The sequence below is a fragment of the Vulpes lagopus genome, chromosome 18, assembly GCF_018345385.1.
Source record: "Vulpes lagopus strain Blue_001 chromosome 18, ASM1834538v1, whole genome shotgun sequence".
Classification (NCBI taxonomy): domain Eukaryota; kingdom Metazoa; phylum Chordata; class Mammalia; order Carnivora; family Canidae; genus Vulpes; species Vulpes lagopus.
In genome coordinates this window covers 44,012,616-44,038,847 of record NC_054841.1, presented here as the reverse complement: position 1 = coordinate 44,038,847, position 26,232 = coordinate 44,012,616, and the positions used below count along the sequence as shown (strand labels likewise).

Sequence of the window (26,232 nt, the reverse complement as noted above, 5' to 3'; positions counted from 1 at the left end):
GCACAGGACCTGGGACACGTTCATGCAAGGGAAAGCATCTCTTAAAATAATAACAGTAACCACAGTGGGATGGGAAGGTGGCCTTTGCTCCCTGGAGTCTTGAGATTCTCATTTCCTATTAGCCAAGCCACTGGAAGGCTGTCTGTCCCCACAGCCCTTGTCCTTAAGAGAAGGCAGGGCTGAGATGTCCCCAGGTCATCACCTACCTATGACGGACGTGAACAGCTCTGGGGCCGAACTGCCTGCTGCCATGAATGTGGCCCCAGCCACATCTTCACTGAGATGCAGGCGCTGCAGAGGAGTAAGGACAAAGCACAGGTGAGTTGGGATTGCCCTGGAAACAGAGGCGACCATGACTCTCAAGGTCCCAAGCTCAGGTGTAGCTCCCCCTCCCCCCAGCCCCCAGCTGGGCCATTGCTCCTCTGGGCCTCCTCTTTGGGGGAAGGATCAGGGAGGGGGCTGCAAATCTCTATGGGTTAAAGGTTCTTAACAAGATCTAGGAATCCTCAACCAAGAAGCCCCAGGTGTCATACAAGCATAAGGCACAGTGGGCATCTGCCTCCTTTCTAAAGAGTATGCCAGTCAGTTCCCTCCATGTTGCCAAATATCCTTATTTCTTAAGAGGTGCTCAAAACCACATTTTTATGTAAAACATTCGGATTTTTTTTCAATACTATTTATGCTTATCAATAGGCTAAATGAGGCTCATGGTAATCAGTTTGAAAGTCTTGATGCTAGGAGGTTACAGAGGCTTTAGGGGTGGAGGGGTCACCCTCCTGAAACCTGATGCTCATCATTAATGCAATCTTGAAGCCCTGGGGTTGGAAGAATGGGGGGTGGGATTGAGACTGAGTGGGAAGGATGAGGAGCCCTACCAAGATGTCCTATACAACGAACACTCTGGGTTACCCTGTCAGTTAGTTCAAAAGGTGATTTGCAAGAGGACAAGACAAATATATACTAGAGGCTGGTTAGCATGTTTAGCCTTTCTGCATCCAATCACTACCCAGAAGGTAAGCTGCTGGCTGTCAGTAAATAGCCGGTTCCCTGATGGGTCCCAGCCTGGAGATGCTAGTCTTGAATGACACAGACCCTCTTCCCAGTGGCGCAGGCCGCTGCACTTCCTTGCTCAGCCATGGAGGGGCAGCAGGGCCTTGGCATAGGCCCCTGGCTCCACTGACCAGCAACAGACTGCAATAGGAGCCTTACTCGAGCACTCTGATTTGGAATCCTGCTGATTCCTGGCTCTGGACGGAACAGCTCAACTTCATGTGGGGTTCTGAGAAGACTCTAAGATGGATTCCTCAAGTAGAAAGGTATGGCTGTGAGGGATGCAGGTGAGTCCCCTGGGGAAGAGAGTCCCTGAAGGTTAACAGAGCTCACGCTCCTTGGTGGTCGGCCAAGACTTACCAGGAGAACCCGAGACTACTGTTTCCATGCCAGCTTAGGGCTCCCTGATGGGGCATGAGGTATAGAGTCCACACCCCGAGCTCATCTCTAGTTCCTCTTTCTCTCCTTCATCCACAGACTTTGCTTCTTTCTCCATGTTTCCTTACATCCCCTCGTCTTTCATCCCTAATTCACTGGGGCCCTGGCAGCATTTTGCTGGATGCTCAGAATCCCCACCAGCTGGGGCAGGGGGTGAAGTCTTCCTGCCTCTGGCACCTTTATCTATCAGAACAGAGTTGTCAAGAGCCTTCCCAGCTCCCCATCGAGCCCTGGTAACTACTGATGCAACCAGCCTTGCTTTCCCCAGGGCTCCCTGACATGCCCATTCCAGTCCCAGGTTCTCCTCCCTTGGTCCTGGGGGCTCAGACTCTGCTTTGCACAAATATCCTTCCTTGAAATGTGTTGCCATCACCTTGGAGCTGTTCTGTGCCCTATGGCCACAGATGGCCAGGACTACACTCTATTTTGTCCCATTTCCTCCCCAAGAAGTATGCTTGCAGGTGCTATGGATTTCCTCTATGGAGTAGAGCACCTCCTGACAAGAATACCTCCATTTCTAGAGTGGGTTATAAATTTCCTATAAAAAAATTGTGTGGGAGAGAGAGTAGTTTGCTTTGTAGAATGAACAGAGCACCAAGTGGTGGTATTTCAGAGATCACAAATGACCCCAGTTATGGGTGCTTCAGTGCTTCTTCTCCTACTATGTAAGGTGATCCTGTGCTCAGCTTACATTGCTTTACACAAGGGGCTTCTGCACATACCCACTGTCCATCTCAGATGCAACCTCATTGCTCTCCTTCTCCTTCTACCAAATAAAGGATCCTCCTTGGGGCATCTGGGTGGCTCAGTGGTTGAGCATCTGCCTTCAGCTCAGGTCGTGATCCTGGGGTCCTGGATCGAGTCTTGCATCAGATTCCCCACAGGGAGCCTGCTTCTCCCTCTGCCTGTGTCTCTGTCTCTCTCTCTATGTCTCTCATGAATAAATAAATAAAATCTTTTTTTCTTTTAAAGGAACTTCCTCCCAAGGCCCCTCCATGGTTCCTATGACACAATTCTCTTTTAGTTTTATTTTTTTAAGGACAAAACCCAAACCGACATCCAGGATGTAGAAGAAACTGCTTAAGTTAGAGGATCTCCAAATGTGGTTTCTGGACCAACAGCCTCAGCATCACCTGGGCACTTCACAGAAATGCAACGGGTGTCCCTGCTGCCCACTAAGAATTCAAGAATCAGACACTGGCAGGGAGGGGGAGGGATGGGGAAGGATGACCAAGTTTGAGAACTACATGAGGAAACGAGTCCCAGATGGGAGGTGTGTCTGGGAGAGATCATTTTGGAAAACCAGATTCTGAATTAAAAATAAAATAAAGTGGAAAGCTTCCAGATAAAGGAAACTGCATTTCAAAACAGACACGGAAACGAAAGAGGCAAGAGGATGAAAGGGTTCTAAATTATGCTGAATATTTTCTGATGAAAAGGATGTCACTTGGTCTTCAACCTGGGGTTCCCTGGGCTGATTCTGAACAGGGTCCCCTTCCTGTTCCCTGTGACCAGTTCTTTCATCTTCTCACTTCTCGGGCCCCTGCTTGAAGCATTTCTGCACATGTACAGAGGGCAGGGTGATGGAGGTATGTAGCTGAAGACCTCGTGCTCTGAGAGGACCCCACAAGGGAGGTCACAGATGCAGAAAAAAATAAGGGAGAGTAATATGAGGAATGGAGGGGGAGAAAGGAAGAGAAGGATTTAAAAGAGGCTAAGAAAACAGGCAAGGAGAAGACAACTGGCATCTCGAGTTGCCAAATGGAGTAGGGAGAGCTGGTCGTACAGGTTAAAGCCCAACTACGGGACCGTACCCTGATATTCTAAGTGGACTGATGGAGCTTTTGTGCTAATATCGTTCACTGCTCAGAAGCATGCTTATGCCTGCTGCTCCCACCCAGGTGGCATGGAGGGCTCCCCAGGACCTCAGGGAAGGACCTGGGGCAGCACAGTTGCACCACCCACTCAGACATGCTGAGAGTACAGGGCACCCACCTCACAGATCTTTTCCAAGGAGGGGACAAAGAAGTCATCACACACGATGGCCAGCGCGTAGAACATGTACATGGCCTGGAAGAGAGGGAAAGAAAAGTTAAAGTCAGAGTGAAAGCAGAGCCATTGGGGGAGGAACTGGCTACCCCCCTGCTTCAATAATGCCCTCTGGAATCATGGACTCAACATCTTACTCAAAGGACAAAGACTGTGATGCCTGGGAGGCCCTCTGCGATCTCACCCCTCCTCTCTGACCTCAGTATCTAACACTCTGTCCCTTGTCCACCAAACATACTATGGATGCCTGCATAGCATAGTAGGGCCTTTGTACCTACTGTTTCCTCTGCCCCAAACACAGTTCCTTCAGATGACCTTGGCTCACTCCATTATGTCCTTCAAGTCCATGGTTCAATGTCAACCTAAGCAAGGGGACTGGGGCTCCCCCCTCCCATTTCTTTCTATCCACTTTACCCTGATTTGTTTTTCTTGACATATTAATTTGCTTGTCATCTGTCTTCCTCGCTAGAAGTCCACAAAGATACGGACTTTATCTATCTTACTTATCCCAGCACTGGGCAGAGTGCCTGGTGCATAGTAGTTGCTCGATAAATATACATGCAGTGAAGGAATAAATAAACAAAAACTTCAGCTGAGGTTGTTCACTGTGCTGTTCTCTCCAGGACAGGCTCTGAAATCTTGTTTCCTGTCAGCTATGACCAGGAAAAACCATGGAATTCTACCGTTTGGCCATAAATAATCTCTCTACCTATTTAACTCCCAAGGTTCTTATCAAATTAATAAATTTTATTTGGATAGCATTGTTGGTTGGCCACCTAGCACCCATCCTCCACTCCTTCCTAATGGGATTCCAGTTTCATTCCAATATCCACCATATCCTCTGGAAGGTGACCCCAGCCCTTCCTCCAGGAGTAGATACTGACTAGCCAATCAGTGTGCAGAATTTCCCACTGAGAGTTACTGGTTCTGGGGTGGACACATGACCTGGGCTGGCCTGAAGAGATAGCAGGAAAGTTTTAGAGTCTTTGTCAGTCTTTGTCCATAACTCCAGCACTGATTATGGACAAGGAAGCTGCAAGTCCTGGCTTCCTGGCAACCTTACTGAGGGAAATCGGACATGAGATGAAGCTGACCCTGAGAAACTTAATGGTGTCATCAAGCCATTGAGCAATTTGTGCTAGAGCACACCTGCTCCAGACTTTGTACCATGGCATTTTAGGCCAGTTTGATTTGGAGTTTTCCTGCTACTTGCAGCCCAAAGCATTGACCGGTTACAGCTGCTCATCCTTCAAGTTCCAGTATGTTCAGCTATGACATCAATTTCATGTTTTGATCTCTCAACAACATCTGTTTTTGAGAACCACTCTCCCAGATAGACCTTCAGTCATACATTCCCAACTTCCCTCAGCACAGGGTGCAGGCAGGCATATGACCCAGGCTAGCAACCGGGACACCCACCCTGTTACACAGTGGTGGGTGGGCCAAAAGTATGCAAGAGGCCAAGGGGGGACTGACAGAGAAGCTGGGAGAAAGGGGCTCTCTCCTTATGAGATGTAAACACCACTGAAGTCTGGAGCTGCTGGGGGCGGCATTCTTGCCTAAGAATGCCGCTCACATAGTAAGAAGACCAACCAAAGGATGGGACAGGTAGACAGACCCACACACAGATGCACACATGCAAACACATTCATGCAGACACACACATACTGGTGGTCAGTGATACCACATGAACTCTGGACCCAGCTTAGTCTGAAACCAAAGTGGACTTTCCAATTTCTTGAGCCAATAATATGCCTTTGACATGTAAGATGGCTTGAACAGAATTTTTGTCACTTGTATCTGTCCTTCATGAAGCCTTCTGTAGCAACCCAAGCATGAAATGATCTCTCTGGCCTTTGACTCTTGATTGTTGCACTAACTTAGCCATACCTCCCCCACTCTATGAACTCGTTTTCTTTTTCACACATGTGTGCTTGGGCTCTCTAACAAAGCTGTAAGATTCCAAAACATATCTTAACACTTGATTCCGTGGAAATATCAGATGAGTGCACAAAAACATATGCAGTGTGGATATGCATTCCAAAATGCTGACTTTAATAAATCATCAAAACCTAACAAAATATACAATTAGGGATTGGTTATATAAACTGTGGTTCATCATTCAATGAAATCCTGCTAAAAGAGGTTAAGTCCACAGTTAACAACAAGGAAAGGCATTTATAGTACATTGCTAAATGAAAAATATTATGAGACAGCGTGTATAATCTTTTTGGTTATTATCTATTGTATAAGCACATACATATATAGACACATGCTTGCGTAAATATATTTGCATATAAGAGTTTGTAAGCCATTGATCAAAATAGTTTCTCCCGCTGTTGGTGTGACTCTGTTTTTATAATTCTTATCTATATTTTCTGATTTGTCCACCTTGAATTTGTATTTTGTAGGTGCTGGAGATGTTAGAGCAAGGACTCTGTATTACACTTTTCTAATCTCCAAGGAGCCTGGGATGTCTGGCATGCTGAGAAGTCTTAAAAATAATTTTTATTGATTGGTCTATTCATAATCAAAATTATTTGTCTGGGGATTTTTTGGGAAGAAAATGTCAATTTTTAAAAAATTAATGCTGTATTTACAGTTCATGGATGAGTGAGAATATACATTTTTAAATTGCAATGGAATCAACCCCCCTTTTGCTGTATGACTTGGCTGATCCAATGATATCTGGGCTTTATCATTTCTTCAAAGGATGGCCAGATGCAGTAATTGGAATACAGAATTGCACATTTGTGAATTCACCAAGATCTAAATAAGCTGTCTACAGCTGCCATACTCAACTCACTGAAATAGCCAAGTTTATAAATCGTCTTTTTAAGACTGTGTTCCAACATTATATATTGATTCTGTTGTAAGGCAAGAAGCTCCATCTAACGTATTGCAAATCAACACTTGGATTAGGTTGGGACACGAATAGATCTTCCATGCTCTCCATGCTTTCAAAGATGATGACTATCAGGTTAATTTCCATGCACAAGGGAGTATGAGACAGGGATGCCCCCCCCCTCGATCAGATGTGCCTCTGGAGGGGCCTTCCAGGCCATGGGGCTTCTTTCCAGCCATAGAGCCCCTCTTGGCTTGCCACTTTGTTTATGAGAAACTCCACTCTAATTGTTGCCCTGTTACCTACTGGAAATCAGGTTCCTATTGGAAAAATAGACAAAATAGAACAAGGTATTAATGAGGGGAGGTGCTGTGCATGTAGGGGGATAGGAAGGATAAGGAAATCAATACCTTGTACTCAATTTTTTTTCCTTGTACTCAATTTTTGCTCTGAACCTAAAAATGCATTAAAAAAGGATCTATTAAGAAATAAAAGGAAACTAAACAGAACAAAGGAACAAAACGAATGTACAAAGTCCACCTTGAAGATACAGAAAGCCTGCTAATATTGATAGTACCATCAATACAACTGGTCTGAATATTTTAGAGTGAGGGACTTTCACATTCATCTAGCCATTCCTGTATTTCCAAAGGATGTAATAATATAATTGGTGATAATGACTAATAATAATACTATTAACATTTGCCACTATTTGTTGGGCCAGGAATGGCAGGTACTCTCCAGTACTTTATAAGGACTGTCCCATGTAATTTTTCTAACTCCTGGGGGAGGCAGGGAGTTAACAGTCCCATGTCCCAAATACCTCTGAGAGTACAGTAGCTTGTCCAAGGATGCACAGATGGCAAATGGCAATCCTGGAGTGTGACCCCAGGACCCTCCGAGCCTTCCTGCCAAGGCCAGCTGCCTCCCCTGACAGAGGCCATTCCTGAACTGCTGCCCAATCTAGACCCTCTATTTTCAGTTGGCCTACAAATAAGCTAACTTCTCCAACTACACAAAGGGAGGCAAATACAAATTTTGGAATCCTAGCCATCCACTTCTGGGGGCTGCTGGCCAGATTCACTGATGTTTTTTCTTACTGGTTTTTATTTTATTTTATTTATTTTATTTTGTTTTTAAAGATTTTACTTATTTATTCATGAGAGACACACAAAGAGAGACAGAGACACAGGCAGAGGGTGAAGCTGACACCTCAAGGGGAGCCTGACAGAGGACTCGATTCCAGGACCCCAGGGTCACGACCTGAGCCAAAGGCAGACGTTCAACCACGGAGCCACCCAGGTTTTTATTTTAAAAGCTTTATTTTGATTCTATACTCACATACAAATATACCATATGTATCAATGTGATCAGCAGGAACAGGAGTAAACCCTAGCTACCTCTTCATTTGCAATGGCTTCCTGTTTTCTTCTACAAATAAATGGTCTATCAGCACTGCTGCAATGAACATCTTTAAAGATACATCTTTTTGCATTTCTAGGATAAACTTCCAGATGTTGAAACCGTTGAGTGATGTTCTTTTTTTAATATTATTATTTTTACAAGGTGTGCTAAAAAATACAAGACAGATTTAAACCCTCAAAAATGTTTGAGGTGAGCCAATACCCTGGGATGACAGATGTGCTGCCCCACACCCTGGAATCTGAGCCTGTAGGCTGGTTGCAGCAACAAGGACAAGTAAATGGCGGGATGCTTTCTGGAAATGATGAGTGAGGGGTGTGTGCAGAGGAAAAGGGAAGAGGGGTCTGTTTCAGCTTCCACTCCAAGCTCAGGACTACAGGGTCTTCCCTTCCTGGGAACTCACTGCGAGAATCTGTATTTTGGCATTGACTACGTGCTGCCTGGACTGTGAGCCGTGTTTTAGGCTCATGTACCTGGCGCCTCTTCTCTTGAAGAGGGCCACAGCTGTGCTCTTCTCACGTTCATATCCACCCCATCTCAGGGCAGCCTTGCACAGAATGAAGGCCCTATTTATATGAAATGAATGAGGCCAACCAGGGTGGTGCCCACAGAGTAGCTGGTGTCACCTTTGGAAGCCATCACGGGAAATGCCTACATAGCATTGACTAGCACAGCAGCTGCAGAAGGAGAGGCAGCCTGGAGCCTTGGAGGAAGCCCAGAATGGGGTCAAGGAGCTCGCATCAAATCCCACAATGGACACTTCCAAGCTACTATGACCTTGAGTGACTCTCCTTACCTTGCTTAGCCTTCAGTGTGAGACCAATCACACCATGCTCTCAAGTTAGCTTACAAGGTTACCATGGGGCATACGTGGAAACAGGGGAGCAAAGAGGTTTGGGGGTGGCCAGGCACCTGACACAGCAACAATAATGCCATGAGGACAAGAGATGTGTGGAGCACAGCCAAGATGCTCTCGTTCCAGCTGAGGCTGTCAGAGATCATGAATTGACAAGCAGCTAACTCTCAGACATGGGTTAACTGATCCCCAAAGTTCAGCTGAACCCCAAAGACCCACAAGCTAAATAAATGTTTACTGTTGTATGTCACTGACATTCTGATCCCATTTGTTATACGGTATTATTATGGTAATCGGCAACAGATGCAGCCAAGATGATAAACAGCCATGGTAAAAACAATAATGAGAAGTTAACTTCCAAGTTCTGAGTGACAATATACTCAGCTTTTCTAGTCTCCCTGGAACTAGACATGATCACGTGATGCAGTTTGGGCCATGAGAATAAGGGACAGATGCAACTAATGTGACCCTTTTTTCTAGTTTTGCAGTTAGTTGAACAGAATGTCTGCAGTGGCAGCAGCCATCGTATGACCATGAAACAACAAGCAAGAAGGTACACACAAACATGCAAGGGATGGCTCAGCCATCCCTTAAGTATCCCTAAGGATACCATTCACCAGTGGCTCTAATGCCAGAAGCCATCTTCCTTTGCACTTCTTATTATGTGAGAAAATGAACAATAAACCCCCTTTTGCCTCAATGGCCATGAGTCAGGTTTCCATACTTTTTTAAAAAAAGATTTTATTTATTTATTTATTTGAGAGCGAGAGAGTGCAAACAGGGGAGAAGCAGAGAGAGACAAGCAGAATCCACATTGAGCATGGAGCCCAACGCGGGGCTCAATCTCACGACCCTGAGATCATGACCTGAGCCAAAATCATGAGTGGGACACAACCGACTGAGCCCCTCTTTATCTGATTTCTGGACGTAGATGGTTCATTCTTCTGGGCAAGGCTATCCAAGGGAGGCCAGAGGAGGCATCACAGAGGAAGTAGCCACTGACCTGGGATTTTGGAAGATAAATACCATCTCATCGGGTGGTTTCAAAGGCTGAGCGGGACTAATAAAACTAGAGAAACGTTGACCATAGTGGTTAAACTGGAAAGCACCTAAAGTAACAGGAAATTATCATGGCCTGTGGCTTAATGGAGGTGAACAGGCTCCAGCTGAAATGTCAATATACATAAGGGCTTCTGAGTCGTGAGGGCAAATGTCTCTGAACAGCGTGACATTAACCCTGCTGTTTTATGTGGCATCTACAGTCAGCGGTTTTCACAGACAATTTCCTTTTACTACATCATCTGCACTCATGTCGCTCTGTTTTTAATTTCAATGAAGGTGGTGCTGGACAAGCAATTTCTAGGGAAGATCCATGGAACTCTGGCCTTGGTGAAAACTGTTCTAAATCTCCCACAGAATATGGTTTGAATACTAAACAAAAAAAGATTTCCTTTTCCCTTCTTTGTCTTTTTCATAGTTTCAAGTGATAATACATGATTAAACTTGGGGGAGGGGTGGTATTTCTTTTAAGATCATTTCCCCCCCATTAAAGGCTTAGTATCTGATAGCCCGATGATGCCTTGGTGGGACCAATATACACACAAATTTTTTGGGTTCTGCTACCGCTACAGACAACATTCTCCTGGAAACACCCTCTCTGGGGACTAGAGAGAGAAACTCTGAGCTTCACAGCCAGACCAGCATTTTGCATAAGAAGATTGGGGGAGGGGAGTTGCAGGGAAAGGAATGTAGCAGATGACAATGTGGGCTCTATCATATTCTTCGGGACTTATTAATTTGGTGTCTTCTGAATGTCAGAATATGTCTCAATTTGTTCGAAGACTTTTGATATAACCTTACACAAAGTGGTCAGGATGTGCTAGAGTATAATCATCCCTAGAAGCCCTCCCACAACGATTGATGAGAGTTGGTGTATCAGTAACCCAGCTCCCCTGCCCTCTGGGTGGACTAACTGGAGGAACCGAGCTCTCTCCCTGGGTTCCCCAGATGACTAAGCTTCAGGTACCCACACTGTTGCAAGCTTTACCAGCCATCTTTTATTAGCAATCCTCCCTTCTCTGCCCCACTTCCCACTGCACTACTGACATTTCTGTCTACCCCCAGAGAGCCACTTGCATTCTAACCCTTGTCTCAGAGTCTGCTTCTGGGAGAGCCCAAATTAAGACAAGAAGGAAGGATGTTAAGGAAGACTATGGAAAGAATGAAGTGCAGTTTGTAATCAAGATGGGCCACTCTCAGAAACAACTGTTTTTCAAAAATCCAGAGGGACTAGTGTAAGGGCATGCAATTCAGAGACATCCATCTCAGATAAACACATTGCCAGCTACACAACTAGAAAAGGAGCCAGGCTGCCCCACCATGAAGTTTCCATTTTAGAAAACCCTGGGTGACCTAGATGACTGACCGCATGAGTGACCCTGCTTCTCCGTTCCCACGCCCTAATTCCCACTCTTATATTTTAAATTCACCAGTAAAGTGTAAACCTATGAAAACCTAGGCATGCCATCCTTGACCCCAGTGGAGGCAGAGCCCCAGGTCCGCACTCCCTCACCATGCCCCCCACTGCGTGGCTCTGCTGTCCCGTGTACCCTCTAGAACCTATAAGTAATAAATCTTTGTTTTCCAGAGTTCCCTGGTGGTTGTAGCTGAGGAATGCCTTGCATTCATAGAAAGGATCACAAAGGCCAACTCAGCTGCAACATTGGCTTCTGCCAGGGAAAATGTCTGTGAGGGCTTGCTGCTGGTAGCAGGGGCCCAGATGTGTGCCCCAGGCACCCCTAGAAGAGACCATCACTATCTGTAGGTTGAGAGACCAACACAAAATGGGGATGCTAGCCCTTAGCTGCATCCCCATGATGGTTTTGTCAGTGAATGTCTTTTTTTTTTAAAGATTTATTTATTTATGATGGACATAGAGAGAGAGAGAGAGATTGAGAGAGAGGCAGAGACACAGGAGGAGGGAGAAGCAGGCTCCATACCTGACGTGGGACTCAATCCCGGGACTCCAGGATCGTGCCCTGGGCTAAAGGCAGGCACTAAACCGCTGAGCCACCCAGGGATTCCCTAGTGAAGGTCTTTGAAACCACTGTCAACTGAAAGGGTTTCTCTTGTAGGAACTCAAATGCTAAAGGAATTGAGTTTGTTAATGTCTCTCCTCTATTAGCATAAATCCTATAATTATGTTATTTGCAAGGAGTTTTATGATGGCCATATAAGGCCCAGAGCTGATCTGTGTTCTTGGAAGTCACCACAGTGGAGTGACTATTTTGGAGGCTTGGGAATGAGACATTTGTCGTCTCAGGAGAAATATTTTGGTGGGAGAAGAACAATTGTTTTCCTGTGAGTTCTCTTCTCTCTCTCTCTCTCTCTCTCTCTCACTCAATTTCTTCTCTCTCTCTCCCTTTCCCCAGATGCCTCTTCTATGGTGTCCACAATGAGATACTAGTTCATAAGTCCCTGAGGAAGTCATTTATTTCTTTTGGTGGTCAGCTTCTCCAAAAAAGTGGCAGAGGATAACTGCCACTCCTCCTCCATATTCATTAAAGGAAAGTTCTGGGGGCAGGTTTGTGTAGCAGAGCTGATGCCCACATGGGCCTTACAGGAAGCCCACTGGTGCTAGGCACACTCATCCTCCATTGACCTGCACAATAGTACAGGATGGGACCCTGGATTTAATCCAGCCTCACAGGTGAGAATCAAGCTCAGTAACCTTGGCTCAGATTATACAGTTAGTAGGTGCTAGAGGCAGGATTTAAACCCAGGAGACCTGCCTCCCAAATCCATGCTCCTAACCACCATACCACACAGCATCTCAGGAGAAGAGGTCTCTTTATTTAATGAACTGTCTGCCCTTTGTATAAGGAATATCTAATTCTCTAACCTGTGGTAGGGCTCAAATCCCCTTCTCTGAAGGCCTCTTATAAGATGGGAGCTCTTAACCAGGGGTCCCTGAACTCCCTACCCCACCAGGGATTGCATCTTTGTTTTCTCTAGCCTCTGAGTGGAATTCAGCATTTCCTTCCACTAAGAATATAGGCAATAAAGTCACAGTAGTATTGGCAAGACCTGGAAATATGTCCCCAATGGAAATCACAGACCTTTCATATCACATGACAAGCACTGCAGAGACCGTATGCATTATTTGTCACTACTTCAAAAATAGTTATGAGATCTGATGCTAGATCTTGTGTTTAACATATTAACAAAGAATCATGCAGGTTTCTAGATCTCTGTGTGCTTTAAAGTAACGAGACTCATCTGGGAAACGCATACAAAATGCGGGTCCCCCAGCCCCACTTCCAGAAGATCTATTTGGCAGGTCTGGGTTGGGGCCCAGGGATCTGCATTTCTAATCAGCACCAGGTGGTTCTGATGCAGGTGGTCCAGGAATTCCCTGGTCAATTTCTACCAGCCCCAAGTGGGACCCATTGAGAGAGAGAGCTAAATCTGGAATAGTGGGGAGGCTTTGTGCATCTATCAGGGTCTGCGGAGGAAGCAGAGGGTCACTCAAAAGGATTTAACCAGAAAGAACTCCTTTTTTAACTGCAGAGAGTCTGATGAAATGTTTGCTTATAGTAGCACAGGCAGGGCTAAGGGAATCCACAGAGAAAGCAAGGCACTCAGTGCCTAGCAACACCGGAATCTGTTCCCGTCAAGTGGCCTGAAAGTGCAAGAGGAGGGAACTGTGGTGCTGCAGCCCAGTAAGTGGGGATGAGCTGCTGAGCAGGTGGGTTCCCACAGAAGGTGAAGGAAGCAGCTGCTGCCAGAGTCTGGAAAGCCAAGATGGAGCAGGGAAGAAATGCTCTGACCTCTCTCATCCTTCTCTAGGGGCGTGGAAACTCCAGGGATATAGGCCTTAGAGCCTGGCCGTCTGGAGACAGAGTGGGGCAGAAAAGAGTGGACAACACAAGTGGGGGTGCTGACAGAGAATAACCATCTAGGAAAACTGGGGAAGGTTGCAAAGAAGAAAAAGGAACAGTGGTGGGAGAGAGTGGCCAGAGGAGAAGCAGGTGGAAAGGGGACACAAACAGGTTCTTAAAGCCAACCACAGTTCATCTCACAAAGACATCAGCCTTCACTCCCTCCTTCCCTCCACTGGGGATCTGTGAAGACTCACAATAAAAACAGAAACAATAGAATAATGCTAAACACAAATAAGTGTAAAGCATCAAAACATAAGGAAAATAAAAATACAAGTAGGAAGTTGTGACCAGGAAGAAAGAGAACACATTTAGATCGCCATGCACACTGTACCCCATAGGACCCCCAAAATTGCTGGGGGGCTGGGGGACAGGTGTGTCTGGCTGGCTAGGTCTGAACCCCAATAGAGGCTTCCTGACACAACCCATTTTTGTGGGGTCACAGGCTGAACTGCTTCCTGAGGTTCTTTCTTTCTTTCTTTCTTTCTTTCTTTCTTTCTTTCTTTCTTCTTCTTCTTCTTCTTCTTTTTCTTTCTTTCTTTCTTTCTTTCTTTCTTTCTTTCTTTCTTTCTTTCTTTCTTTCTTTCTTTTTCTTCTTCCTCATTCTTTCATTCTTTCGTTCTTTTTTTTGGCATTTTCTCAAATAAGAGAGCAAACTCGGTTGGGGAAGAGAAGAGCCAACTTCTCTGAGAGGGAATGGATCATTCTCTTTCTCCATCTCTCTATATAGATATACAATACATATTATGTATATTTGATTTTTCAAATTTAATTTTAACTTTTTATTGTTTTAAAATACACACAATACAATGTTTACCATTTTAACCATTTCCCAGTACACAGTGCAATACCATTACATATATTCACATTCACACTCAGATTATTTTTTTTTTAAGATTTTATTCATTTATTCATGATAGGGAGAGAGAGAGGGGCAGAGACATAGGCAGAGGGAGAAGCAGGCTCCATGCAGGGAGTCTGATGTGGGACTCGATCCTGGGACTCCAGAATCCGGCCCCGGGCCAAAGGCAGGAGCTAAACCGCCGAGCCACCCAGGGATCCCCCACACTCAGATTATTGTACAACCATCACCACCATCCATTTTGAGAACTTTTCCATTTTCCCAAACTGAAACTCTGTCCCTATTAAACACTAACTCCTCATTCCCCCTCCCTCCTAGGCCATGGCAATCACCATTTTACTTTGTCTCTATAAATTTGACTATTATAGGGACCTCATAGACATGGAATCAGACACTTTTCATCCTTTTGTGACTGGCCTGTCCTACTTAGCATAATAATGTTCCCAAGGGTCTTTCACATTGTAGCAAATGTCAGATTTCTTTCCTTAAAAGCAGAACAACAATCCCTTGTACGTATGTATCACATTTTGTTTCTCTGTTCGTCCATGTTTGGACATTTGGGTTACTTCCACCTTTTGGCTATTGTGAATAATGCTGCAATGAACACAGGTGTTCAAGTCTCAGCTTTCAATTGTTTTGGGTAAATACCCAGTAGTGGAATTGCTAGATTGTGTGGTAATTTTATGTTTAGTTTTGCAAGAAACCTTCATACTGTTTTTAAGCAGCTACACTGTTTTACATTCTCACCAACAGTGCATGAGAGTTCCCACTTCTCCACATGCTCACCAACACTTGATATTTTCTGGGTTTTATTTTATTTTATTTTTTGACTGTAGCCATCTGAATGTGTGTGAGGTGGTGTGATCACAATACAGTCTGGGGTTCTGTTAATAAATTCATTTTTGGCAAAAAAAAGTAAATAAAATATCCCCGAAGCCTTGCTGTCAGGACAGGAGACAAGTCTGAGTGGAAGAGGAAAATGTTTTCTTATTCCCTTACAGCCTTCCCCCAAACACACACACAAACTCTGTGAAGTCCATGAATTCCTTCCAAAGGAAGAGCCTCATTTGCAGAACAGGAATGATAATTTTCCTACATCTATATAAGCTTCCTTTTCAAAGTCTTCCCCAGAAGAGTTTTTGTTTAGTTCACACAAGAATAAGCACAGAGTCAGGGCTAAGAGAAATAATGACTGTGAAGGAAGGGGTGGACTCAGTGAGTGATGATGAGTTTGGGTACCTTGGTGTTGTCACAGGCTGCTGCCTGGCACCATGGTCTCAACTGCCCACAGGAGTCCACAAGATGCAGGAATAAGAGAAGTGGGTGAGGTAGGGTCTGTGGCTTGCTGGACAGTGGAGGCCCATCTTAAGTTGGCAGCCTGTGCTCTGCCCCAGCCAGTATTGCATGAGAAAATGTGCTTGGTGTAGTGAGAGCTTTCAATTTTCTAAGAGAGAAGCTGCAAATCTGGACTTTAGGTAAAATCTCCTGATTCTGAGTAATGGAAACTAATGTAGCCACTCTGGCTTCACCTCTTATTCTCCTTTCCTGATTCTGGCTTCCTGGCTGTCCCATGAATAAACCTGGTCTGCTGCACCTCAGGGGCCTTGCACTGACTAGCCCATTCTCTTCCCTGCCATCCATGTAACTCATTCCCTCACTTCCTTCACTTTTGCTCAAATATCACTCTCTTTGAACCTACCCCCTCACCCTGCAACATGCCTCTCCTCCCTTCTCGATGTCCAAACCCTGCTCCACTATTTTTCCCCCACTGTATGGATTGGCTTTCAGCATAATAAACACTTTATTTATTATGATTGTTTTTTTTTCTTTCAGTCTGCCTCCTTCCTTAGAATGTAAGCTCTGTGAAGATAATGGTCTCTGCTTGTCTCATCCTCTGATGTATTCCAAGTGCCTAGTATAGTCTGGCACATAGTATATGCTCAATAAGTACTGAATGAATGAATGATAGAATTCAACAATTGTAAAGCAACAACTGTAAAGCCAACCAAATGAAGTCTGTCAGCAGTCAGAATGGTGATCTCAGATCAGGTCCAGCTGCCCAATTCTTTGATTAGCAAAATAAGGCTCTAGGCACCTAAATAACTTTCCTGTAGTCACTCTACCATGGTGGCCTGGCTTGTTCTGAAACTCCTATCCCTGGACTGTTGGGTCAGGTATCTTCCCACAGTTTCATGCTCAATCTCAAGGTTCCCAACAGGGCTCAGATGAGGACCTATGACTGCTGTCTCCTAAGATTAGCCTCATGTGGAAATCCAAGTTAACAGGCACCATCTTTCCACCTCCTTCCCAGTTTGTTCCAGGAGATAGGTGCTAACTACCTGGTGGCTGAAAGACTGAACTCATGTGTAAACTTCAAGAGTCCCACACAGAGGTGACCCATAACCTCAGGCCCAGAGTCTGTGCTGATGAAAACATCAACAACATCTAGATGGCACACCAGGACAGAGGTTTGGGACAGTTTTGTTCACTTCTGTATTCTCTGGCTTATATCAGTGCCTGACATTGTTTCTGGAATGTTTCTTGAATGAATGCCTGAATGAAGGAATGAGCTCTTTCTATGGGCTAGGCCCTAGGCTCATGTAATGTAAAATGTATTAGTTTATTTCACCCTCCTAATAACCCACAGAGGTTGGCCGTCTAGAGTCTCCATTTTACAGAAGAGGGAACAGGGATCTGGAAGAAATAAGAATCAAAACTTATCAGCAGAATCAACAATCACTCAAATCTATCACTGTGTAATTTCAAATCCTCCAAACTTCATCACATGGTCTCTACTCCCAGTAGATTCCAGGAACTGAGGATGGAAAATGCTCTACTTGACTGGCAGCGATTCCATCCATTCATTTAAACATGACATTTACTGTGAATGAGCAATCTGCGCTCAGGTAGTATCAACTGGTCCAAAGAAAAGGGTTCTTGGATCTGGGCTGTGTTTGCCAAAAGTAAGTCCTCAGGTGAGAATCCATATACAATGGCAGCCTGATAAGATAGTAGTAGAACAGGATAAGGAAGGAGAAGAAACTAAGGAAAGGTGTGATGCCAGGTGATACCTAGCCTCAGCCTGATCCTTCAGAGAACTCTGGACTTTGTCTTGCTTTGCAACAAATGAGCTTGGCTTTCATACTTCTGTACCAACCAGCCATTAGTGGCTATGTGCCACCCCATAGATTGCAAATTACAAGGCACTTGCCACTCAGTGCACCCTGGGGTAGTAGCTCCAGCAGCCCAAGATCTTAGAAGGTCACAGGGATGATCCCTAAAAAGTAGAGCATCCAAAAGCCACAAACTAGTATGGAGGACTCAGGTTAGTCTGATGCAACACCAACATGTCTGCTAAATATGTAAGCAGAGCATTTGATAGTGAAGCCAAACACAGAGCTATTCACAAGATTCTACATGAGCTTAGAGGAAGGACATTTAACCTACGTTTTATTTATTTATTTATTTTTATTTTTAAAAATTATTTATTTATTTATGATAGTCACACACACAGGGAGAGAGAGGCAGAGACATAGGCAGAGGGAGAAGCAGGCTCCATGCATGGGGAGCCCGACGTGGGATTCGATCCCGGGTCTCCAGGATCGCGCCCTGGGCCAAAGGCAGGCGCCAGACCACTGTGCCACCCAGGGATCCCTAACCTACATTTTAGAGAGTGAGAGGAAGGGTATGGTAGGACTCTTGGGAGGAGTAGATGGTATATCATGTCTGAGAAGCCGGGCAAAGAAGTCAGGAAAGAAGTGGCTAGATAAGGGAACAGCATGAATAAAAGCATGGTATCATAAATTAACATGGTTTGTGCTTAAAATTATAAATTTTCACTATTTCTGCAGTGTAGATTGTGGGCGAGAAAGCAGAAATATGAGGCTGCAGAAATAGGCAAAGGTCAGTTTGGGTGGCTGATATTTGGGTGCATAAATGCAGACTATCTGCTTTGAACAAGAGTCACTGTTGACTCCAGTAAGTGAATACTATAATGATGAAAGTGGTTTTGATGCTGGTGATGATGATTGTAATGGAGATGATGATGATCGTGTTAACAGTGATTATGATGTGACGATGATGGGGACAATGATGATGATGGTGATACTAGTGATTGTGATGGTAATATTGGTGGTCAGGGTGGTGATGATGGTGATAGTGATAGTGATGATGATAATGATGACAGCAGACATAGTTATTTGGTGATGTGATGATAATGGCAAGTGGTGGCAGTGATGGTCTGATGGTGATAGTGATGATGGTTATGGTGATGGTGATGAAGATGACGGTGATGATGATGGTGGTAGTGGCGATGGTGGTGGTGATGATGATAATGGTAAGTGATGATGAATGATGGTGATGGTAATGATGATGATGATAATTGATAATGATGATGGTGATAGTAATTATGGTGAAGGTGGTGATGATGATGACAGTGATGGTGGTGGTGATGTTGATGGTGATAATCATTTGACCATATGGTGATGATGGTGATGATAGTGACTATGATATGATGGTGATAGAGACAATGATGATGATGATGGTGATGCAAAGACAGATAATGATGGTGATAATTATGATGGCTGACATTTACTGAGTATTGAACACAGGCTTAGAACTGCTTTAAAGCTTAATCTCTCAACTACACCACAAAATAGAAACTGTTGTCATTCCCACTTTTCTGACAAGAAAACTGAGGCAGAGGGAATAGAATCCCAAGATCACAGAGCCAGTGAATAACTGAAACTGGACTTAAGTCCCATTTGTATGAATCTAATCCAAGCCAGAGCTCATGGCTCTAGCTCCAATTGCTTTCAGGGGCAAGAGAAGAGTAATATGAAGGCGTAGAATGCTCACTGTATTGAAGGTTTCTTAAGATCTTTTTCTTCTCTTTCTTCCTCTCCCATTTCTCAGTGACAGCCCCACCTCATCCTTCCCCACTAAAGCCTAGTGGCACACCCTGTGGGAATTTTCAAAATGCCACATAGAGATGGGTTGACAACAGGCTTGTCTGCCAAGAGTGGCCTCTTCCTCTTCAGGCTTGTTTGAGAAAATTAGGACAGTGACTTCTCCCCTAGAGATATACTAAATATTAGATAATTTAATTTTTCTGGAGGACTTTGAAATTTTAAGATTTCCTAACTCTCTACAAGATGGTGGAACTCTTCACTTCAAGGTTGGTAAGAAACCTGCTTCTTGTCTCAAGGTTTTTATTCATAACCTGTGCCAAGCTCTTCTGAAGAAAACCACAATAGGGTAGGGATTTTCATGCCAGAGTTAGAGCTAACCTTATTGCACAACACTATGCCTTTGAAAGACACCAGGCTGGTTGAAGTTATCAAGATATTTGCATTCTTGCCTTTTTTTCATTTTCTTATTATTCTCTCCCCAAACAGTCTTGGGAGTTAGTGGGCACTGCAACTGCCAAAAAACATCAAACAGTGGAACTACAAGCCAATCATGGGCGAGTAACCAGCACTTCCAAACACAGAATCGGCCTGAGACACAGGTCATTCAGCCAGGCTCATAATCTGGCACCTCTTCAAACCCATGTTCTTTAAATATTTATGCAACATTTATTTAGTGGAGAAGAGAGGAGAAAACAAATCTTCTATTAATAAAATATATACATATATATAAATTAAGCCTCTTAATAATTCATTTCTACTGGTGTAAGCAAAGCCAATGTCTTGAAAAATATTCTGAAAAATCTTCCCCCATTTTTCTGTAATTGTTATCTCTTTTGAGTTTCTTTGGTAAGAACTACTCTAAAATAGGCAACTTCCTGTTGCGAATTAGAAGTTTTAGTATTCAATATTTAGATAATAAAACACATTTCATTCATTTTTTTAAATTTTTTTTTATTTTTATTTATTTATGATAGTCACAGAGAGAGGGAGAGAGAGAGGCAGAGACATAGGCAGAGGGAGAAGCAGGCTCCATGCACTGGGAGCCCAACGTGGGATTCGATCCCGGGTCTCCAGGATCGCGCCCTGGGCCAAAGGCAGGCGCTAAACCACTGCGCCACCCAGGGATCCCAACACATTTCATTCAATGTTGGCAGATATCATGCTCTGTGCCATTTTAAAATTTCAGCTGGTGGGATGATATGAGCACTTACAGAGTATGTGTAATTGAAAAAGGAAAGCAGTAGCAAAAAAACAGAAACATCCTTTTTCTTTAAGGGGCTGTTTGCTTCGGGTGCAGGAGATCAATCTATTTGCCTTTGGTTCTGTTATGTAGAAGCCTGAGTTAAGTGGCGCCATCTTTCCCATTTACTATAGTGCTGTTTTAGTGCTCTTGGTAGATTGGCATTCTTGAGAAGGTGCCCAGATGGCTGCCCTGCAATCTAGCTTTGGGCACCCAGTTGAAAGCTATGGCAACATTCCCAGGTTGGGATTACTTCCTTAACTGTATGTCTTTACTGTGACCCATTACCATAGCTGACTCCATATCACAGGATATGTTACTGGAAGAGAAGTCGATTTGCCATTAGTGGGGAAGGGCTCTACTGGGTCATCTAGCACCCCCAGCCTAATATTGCTTGTGAATGGTATAAAGGGCTAACGAATGGATGCCTGTGGGTAGGGGTCCAGTCTGGGACTGTGTGTATAAATGAACAAAGCCAATAGGCTGGTGTGGGGCTTAAACTCTGATCTTTTTTTTTTTTTTTTTTATTAAACTCTGATCTTCATTTTACTGCTTAAGATCTAGTGCAGCTAACGAAGCCAGACCAAAGCTTCATATTACAGTATTTCCCAACTTCACACTTCAATGACAATCCATTAAAATAATTACCAAATGATTACAATGGACTTTTAACTAGGAGGCTCAAAATCTCTCTTGACAATTAGCCGAGCTGGGCACAAGGACTCCTTTATCCATGGCTGACATAGGCTGGCTTGATGTTCAGGGGGTATTCTGGGGAATCCTGTGTCCCTGGACAAGAGTACAAATGACTGCTAGTCTTTGGATGTGCTTCTTGCATTCTCTTCACTTAGTGTGCCCTTCAAAGTCCATCAGGGCTCAAGACAAAGATGCTCTCAGACCATCTGCTAGAAATTCTCTCTGTTGTTGGAGGAACAATGTCATTGATAATGAGAAGGACTGACTCTTGCTGCAGTTTGTAGATGCTGACATCAACTTTATGAGCTGTGGCTTCAAGACAGAAAGCTAAAATATAATCATGTTTTCACTTGCTTCTCCCAGGGCTCAGAAAAAGTAAGAAGCAGAGTCACAACTAAGGATCTAGGAGATCATCTAATGGCATGGGGGCTAGACCACACTGAAACACTGAGAGATACATTCCCACAAGGTGATTTTGAAGGAACTGAAGGACACTAATTATCTTTGAGTTCCTGCAGTTCTCTTCTGCAACTTACAAAACAGGAATGGGAGAAATTTTGCTCTCTTCTAATATAAATAAGTTGGTGGATGCTGTGATTAACCATGGTTACAAAGCAAAATCTATAGCCTGGGTTCATTTCTGAGTTGTGTGACCTGAAATGAGTATTTTAAACCTCATTAAGACTTCAGTTTTCCTTGTTTGTAAAGTGGGAAAAATAATGGCACCTATCTCATACGGTTGTCTTGAAATTAGATAATTCATGCAAAATTCTTAGTATCATGGAAGGAATATTGCAAGCACTCAATAAATGCTGAATAATATTATTGTTGCCAGAGGATTATTTCAATCAACTTGTTAGAAAAGTGGGGCCAGTTGAACTGAAATGGAATCAAGGTATCACAAGAAAAGAGTAGCAAGTCCCTTCCTCTTTGACTGCATCTGTAGTGGCCACTGTGGCATGGAAGTAGGCACATAGAAATGATTTGCTGCACAGCCTGGCTTCCTTTTCTTGTCTCATAAGAGCTGTTGCCCATCTGAAGCAATCCAACCCAAGTTTCACATTCCAACAAACACATGATTTAGGATTCCCTGGTGGTCAAAGGGGATGGCCAACGCTATGGTAAAATCCAATCCACCCCTGGATCCAATGTTAATTACAACTGAAAAGCAGATGGTGCCTCAATCTAGGCCCATCTGTTCCCCATCTGTGGGAAGTTTCCCCCGGCAGAGAAGACAGAGCCATAGCCAACTTCTTTTTGCCCCAAGAAAAAGGCTGGATTTTGCATTTCAGAAAACATTATTTGTCATGATAAGACTTTCTCTCATCTACATAACCACAGAAACGTTAGGTCAGACATCCAACAAGGGAAGGTCAGTGGGATGACCTCGAGAATGGAGACAGCTGCTCAAGACGTCACCACAAGTGAGACAATCTGGAGAAAAGAAAGTGTTTGAACATGACTTGTCTATTGGTTCGTAAGACCAGGCTTTCTCTCACATATAGAAATTCATTTAGTAAGTGGCCTGAATGAGGAAATTATTTGATTGGATTCTATTACTCATATTTAACATTTTCTGTATTTTTAAGAACTGACAAGGAAGTGACTCCCCCTTTCCCTTTCTAAACAGAACAGGCCAACTGAACAGAGGAACTGACCTTGTGACTCCTATAGGGAATGACAATGTCATTGAGTCTGGTCTGGTGGTGACTTTAAATGCACTGATATGAGCCAATAAAGAAAGGGTTACCCAAGTTTGCACTAGGCAGGGAATTGAGCCTCTTACTGTGGACCTAATGGGAGGTGCTGCTGACTACTGGGAATTCAGTATTTAGAAAAACATATGTGGTATATGGACCCTTGCCCCATCTCTGACAATGAGCAACTTAAGACACATGCAGCTTCCTACCCAGGGCAGCTCCCCACCTAATCTGTGGCTCTCTTTGCTTTTCTGCCTGAGGAAGCCACCAGTACTAGAGAACTTTCCTTAGCCCATGAGCAGAGAGTGGCCTGAAACAGTCCAGGCTTTAACAACCCAGGGACCATCATCAATAAAAGAGATACAGAAGAAGGAATCTGTGAATCAGTAGCTAGCCTGTTCACCTTGACTGGGACAATTCTGAGTCAGAGTCTACACCATTTCTCTGAGTCCTCACTGGGATTGAGCCCAGTTGTTCACAGGGGTAACCAGCTCTTTAATGCCCCTTTGTTGGCTCCCTTCCTTTCCCTATCTTGTTCCCCCTACTCCCTCACTTCTGCATCCTCAAATAACCTGCCTGCACCTGGTGGTGTACTGAAGCAGGCCTGTATCAGCTCACAAGGGCCAGTAATTAAATTTTTAGGAAATCTGCATGTCTGTTGATGTACCAATAGCTTAAAATCAGTCACGGTGTAAGTATTTACACCATAGATATTGGCAAGTGTTATAAATCAGGGCTACTCCCCACCCTCAGGGGATCAGTTGTTAAATATTGACCAGCACACTACTGTCTTCACTCTAGATTTGTCTCAGGGTTTGTTTCTGGGGAATACCCAAACTAAGAGTGTGAGTAGAAAGTACCTCACAGAAGCCAACACATGAGCATTTATGGTAACAAAAGAATCAAATTTGCCATCATGCTTATAAGCACTCCTTCACTGTCCAAAGGATTAATGATTCATAGTGTGCTTAATGAGTGGAAAAGAATTTGTTTCTGAATTTGCAGTTAAGGAAGTAGGTATTAAAATTGAACAAAAAAATATGAGGAGCTATTGATGCCTGAAATTCATTCTGCAATAAAATGTAGGAGAAAATCTTTGTGAGGTTAGGTTACACATAGGTTTATCAGATAGAATATAAAATGAAAAACCAAGACAGTAAATATATTGATAAAATGCAACATGTCAAAAACAAAACTACTCTTCAAGAGACACTGTTAATAAAATGAAAGGCAGGCCACTGGCTGGGAGAAAAAAGTTGCAAAATATACATTTTATAAAGTACTTATATTCCACATATATAAAAAATGCAACTCAAAAAGCAAGAAGGTAAACATTTAAAATGGGCATAATAGTTGAGCATACATTTCATCAAAGAAGGTAAATAAATGAGAAAGAAGCTTATAACAAGATGCTCAATTTTATTAGTCATTAGGGAAATGGAAATAAAAATCACAATGAGATACCTCTACACACTTACTAGAATGGTTGAAGTAAAAAAGACTGACAATATCCAGTGTTGGTGAAAAAATGGAGCAACTGAACTCCCACACCTTGCTGGTGGGAATGTAAAAAGGTATAGCCATGCTGGAACAAAGTTTGGCAGTTTCTTATAAAATCCAACTAATACATACCACTCACAGGTATTTACCCAACATCTGTAGACACTAACACTTGCACATGAATATTCATAGCAGCTTTATTCATAATAAACTAGAAACAACCCAGGTGTCTACCAATGGGCAAATGGATATGCAAATGGTACCCTTGTACAACGAGGTTCTCCTAAGCAATAAAAAAAGGATAAATTTCTTGTATGTACAATGGATACATACAATTGCACAGATAGATATCAAAAACATTATGTTAAGGGATGAAGTTTAATATCACTGGTAAAAAGACATATCAACATCTCATCCTCCTGATAGGAGATGCTGAAAAGAATACAACGTCATGGCAGTATTCTGCTGAACATGTATACCTCAATCAAATCATGAGAAAACAAATCCAAACTGGTTTGGATTCTTCAAGACTGTGAAGGTCATGAAAAATAAAGACCAAGGATCTGTCATATATCAGAGCTACTGAAAACTGATGAAACTGGAATAAGTTCTGGAGGTTAGTTGATAGCATCATGCCAATGTTAATTTCTTGGTTTTGATCTTACCATGGTTATGGAAGATGTTATCATGAAGGGAAGGGAAGTGAAGGGCATATGGGAATTCTCTGTACTCTTTTTGCAGTTTTTTTCTGTAGGCATAAAATTATTTCAAAATAAAAATATTTTTTATTTTTTAAGTTTTTAAAAAGATTTTAAAATTTATTTTAGAGAGAGTTAGAGAGCACAAGTAGGGAGAGGGGCAGACGGAGAGGGAGAGAGAAAGAGAATCCCAAGCAGACTCCGCACTGAGAGCAGAGCCCAAAGTGGGGCTCAATCTCAGGACCCTGATATCACCATCTGAGCTGAAATCAAGAGTTGGACACTCAACTGACTGAGCCACCCAAGTGTCCCATAAAAAGTTTTAAAAAATAATATATATATATATATATATATATATATATATATATACACACACACACACACATATATTGCATACATATCATACCTCAATTGAAGTGATTTAAAAGTAAGCAGGTCCACATTTCTCAAACTGTAGCTCAGAAAGTATGACGTTTCTTCAAGGGGCCCAAGATAAGGAAATGGTAAGCATGTGGAGCTTGGTCCTCATTTTTCTTCCCCATCCCCTACCTTAGGTCATGCTTCAACTCAACTCAATTCAACTCAACTCAACTCAACTCAACTCCATTTTTCTCTGTTATATACATACACATATATTTATTTTGCTTATGACTTCATTCAAAAAGGAAAATATTACTGTTAAGAATAAAAAAAAACTTCAACAATAGGAATATATCTTTAAGCATTCAAATTTTATGTGTCTTTTTTTAGAAGAAACTCATCTTTAGGGAAAATTGAAGTGGGTAGGTGTTGAGTTTGAGGTGGTAATGCCAATAGATGGACCCAGTGATAAGCTGGTAAGTGTTTAATGCCTGACCCTCTGGGAGAAAAGTCATGATGGATAGCATTTGTCAACTTCCATGGTGTAAATACTACCACCATGGCCAATCTTAGGCTACCTGGAGAAGCCAGGGAGAGATCTTGGCTCTTGTGAGCTAGGACAAGCCATCTCCAGTATACTCCTGGACAGATATGGCTGAGGAAGAG

The 26,232-nt window shown here is 43.3% G+C and overlaps 1 protein-coding gene across 1 annotated transcript in view; it reads right to left on the bottom strand.

The window, feature by feature from the left end:
- SLC24A3 (solute carrier family 24 member 3) overlaps positions 1-26,232 on the bottom strand; it is a 482,065-nt gene that overhangs the window by 126,859 nt on the left and 328,974 nt on the right. Inside the window, exons 4-5 of the mRNA XM_041732814.1 lie at positions 3,484-3,558; positions 207-291 (exon numbers count right to left, since the gene is read on the bottom strand). Coding sequence (XP_041588748.1) covers positions 207-291; positions 3,484-3,558 — 160 coding nt within the window. The remainder of the gene's footprint in view (positions 1-206; positions 292-3,483; positions 3,559-26,232) is intronic.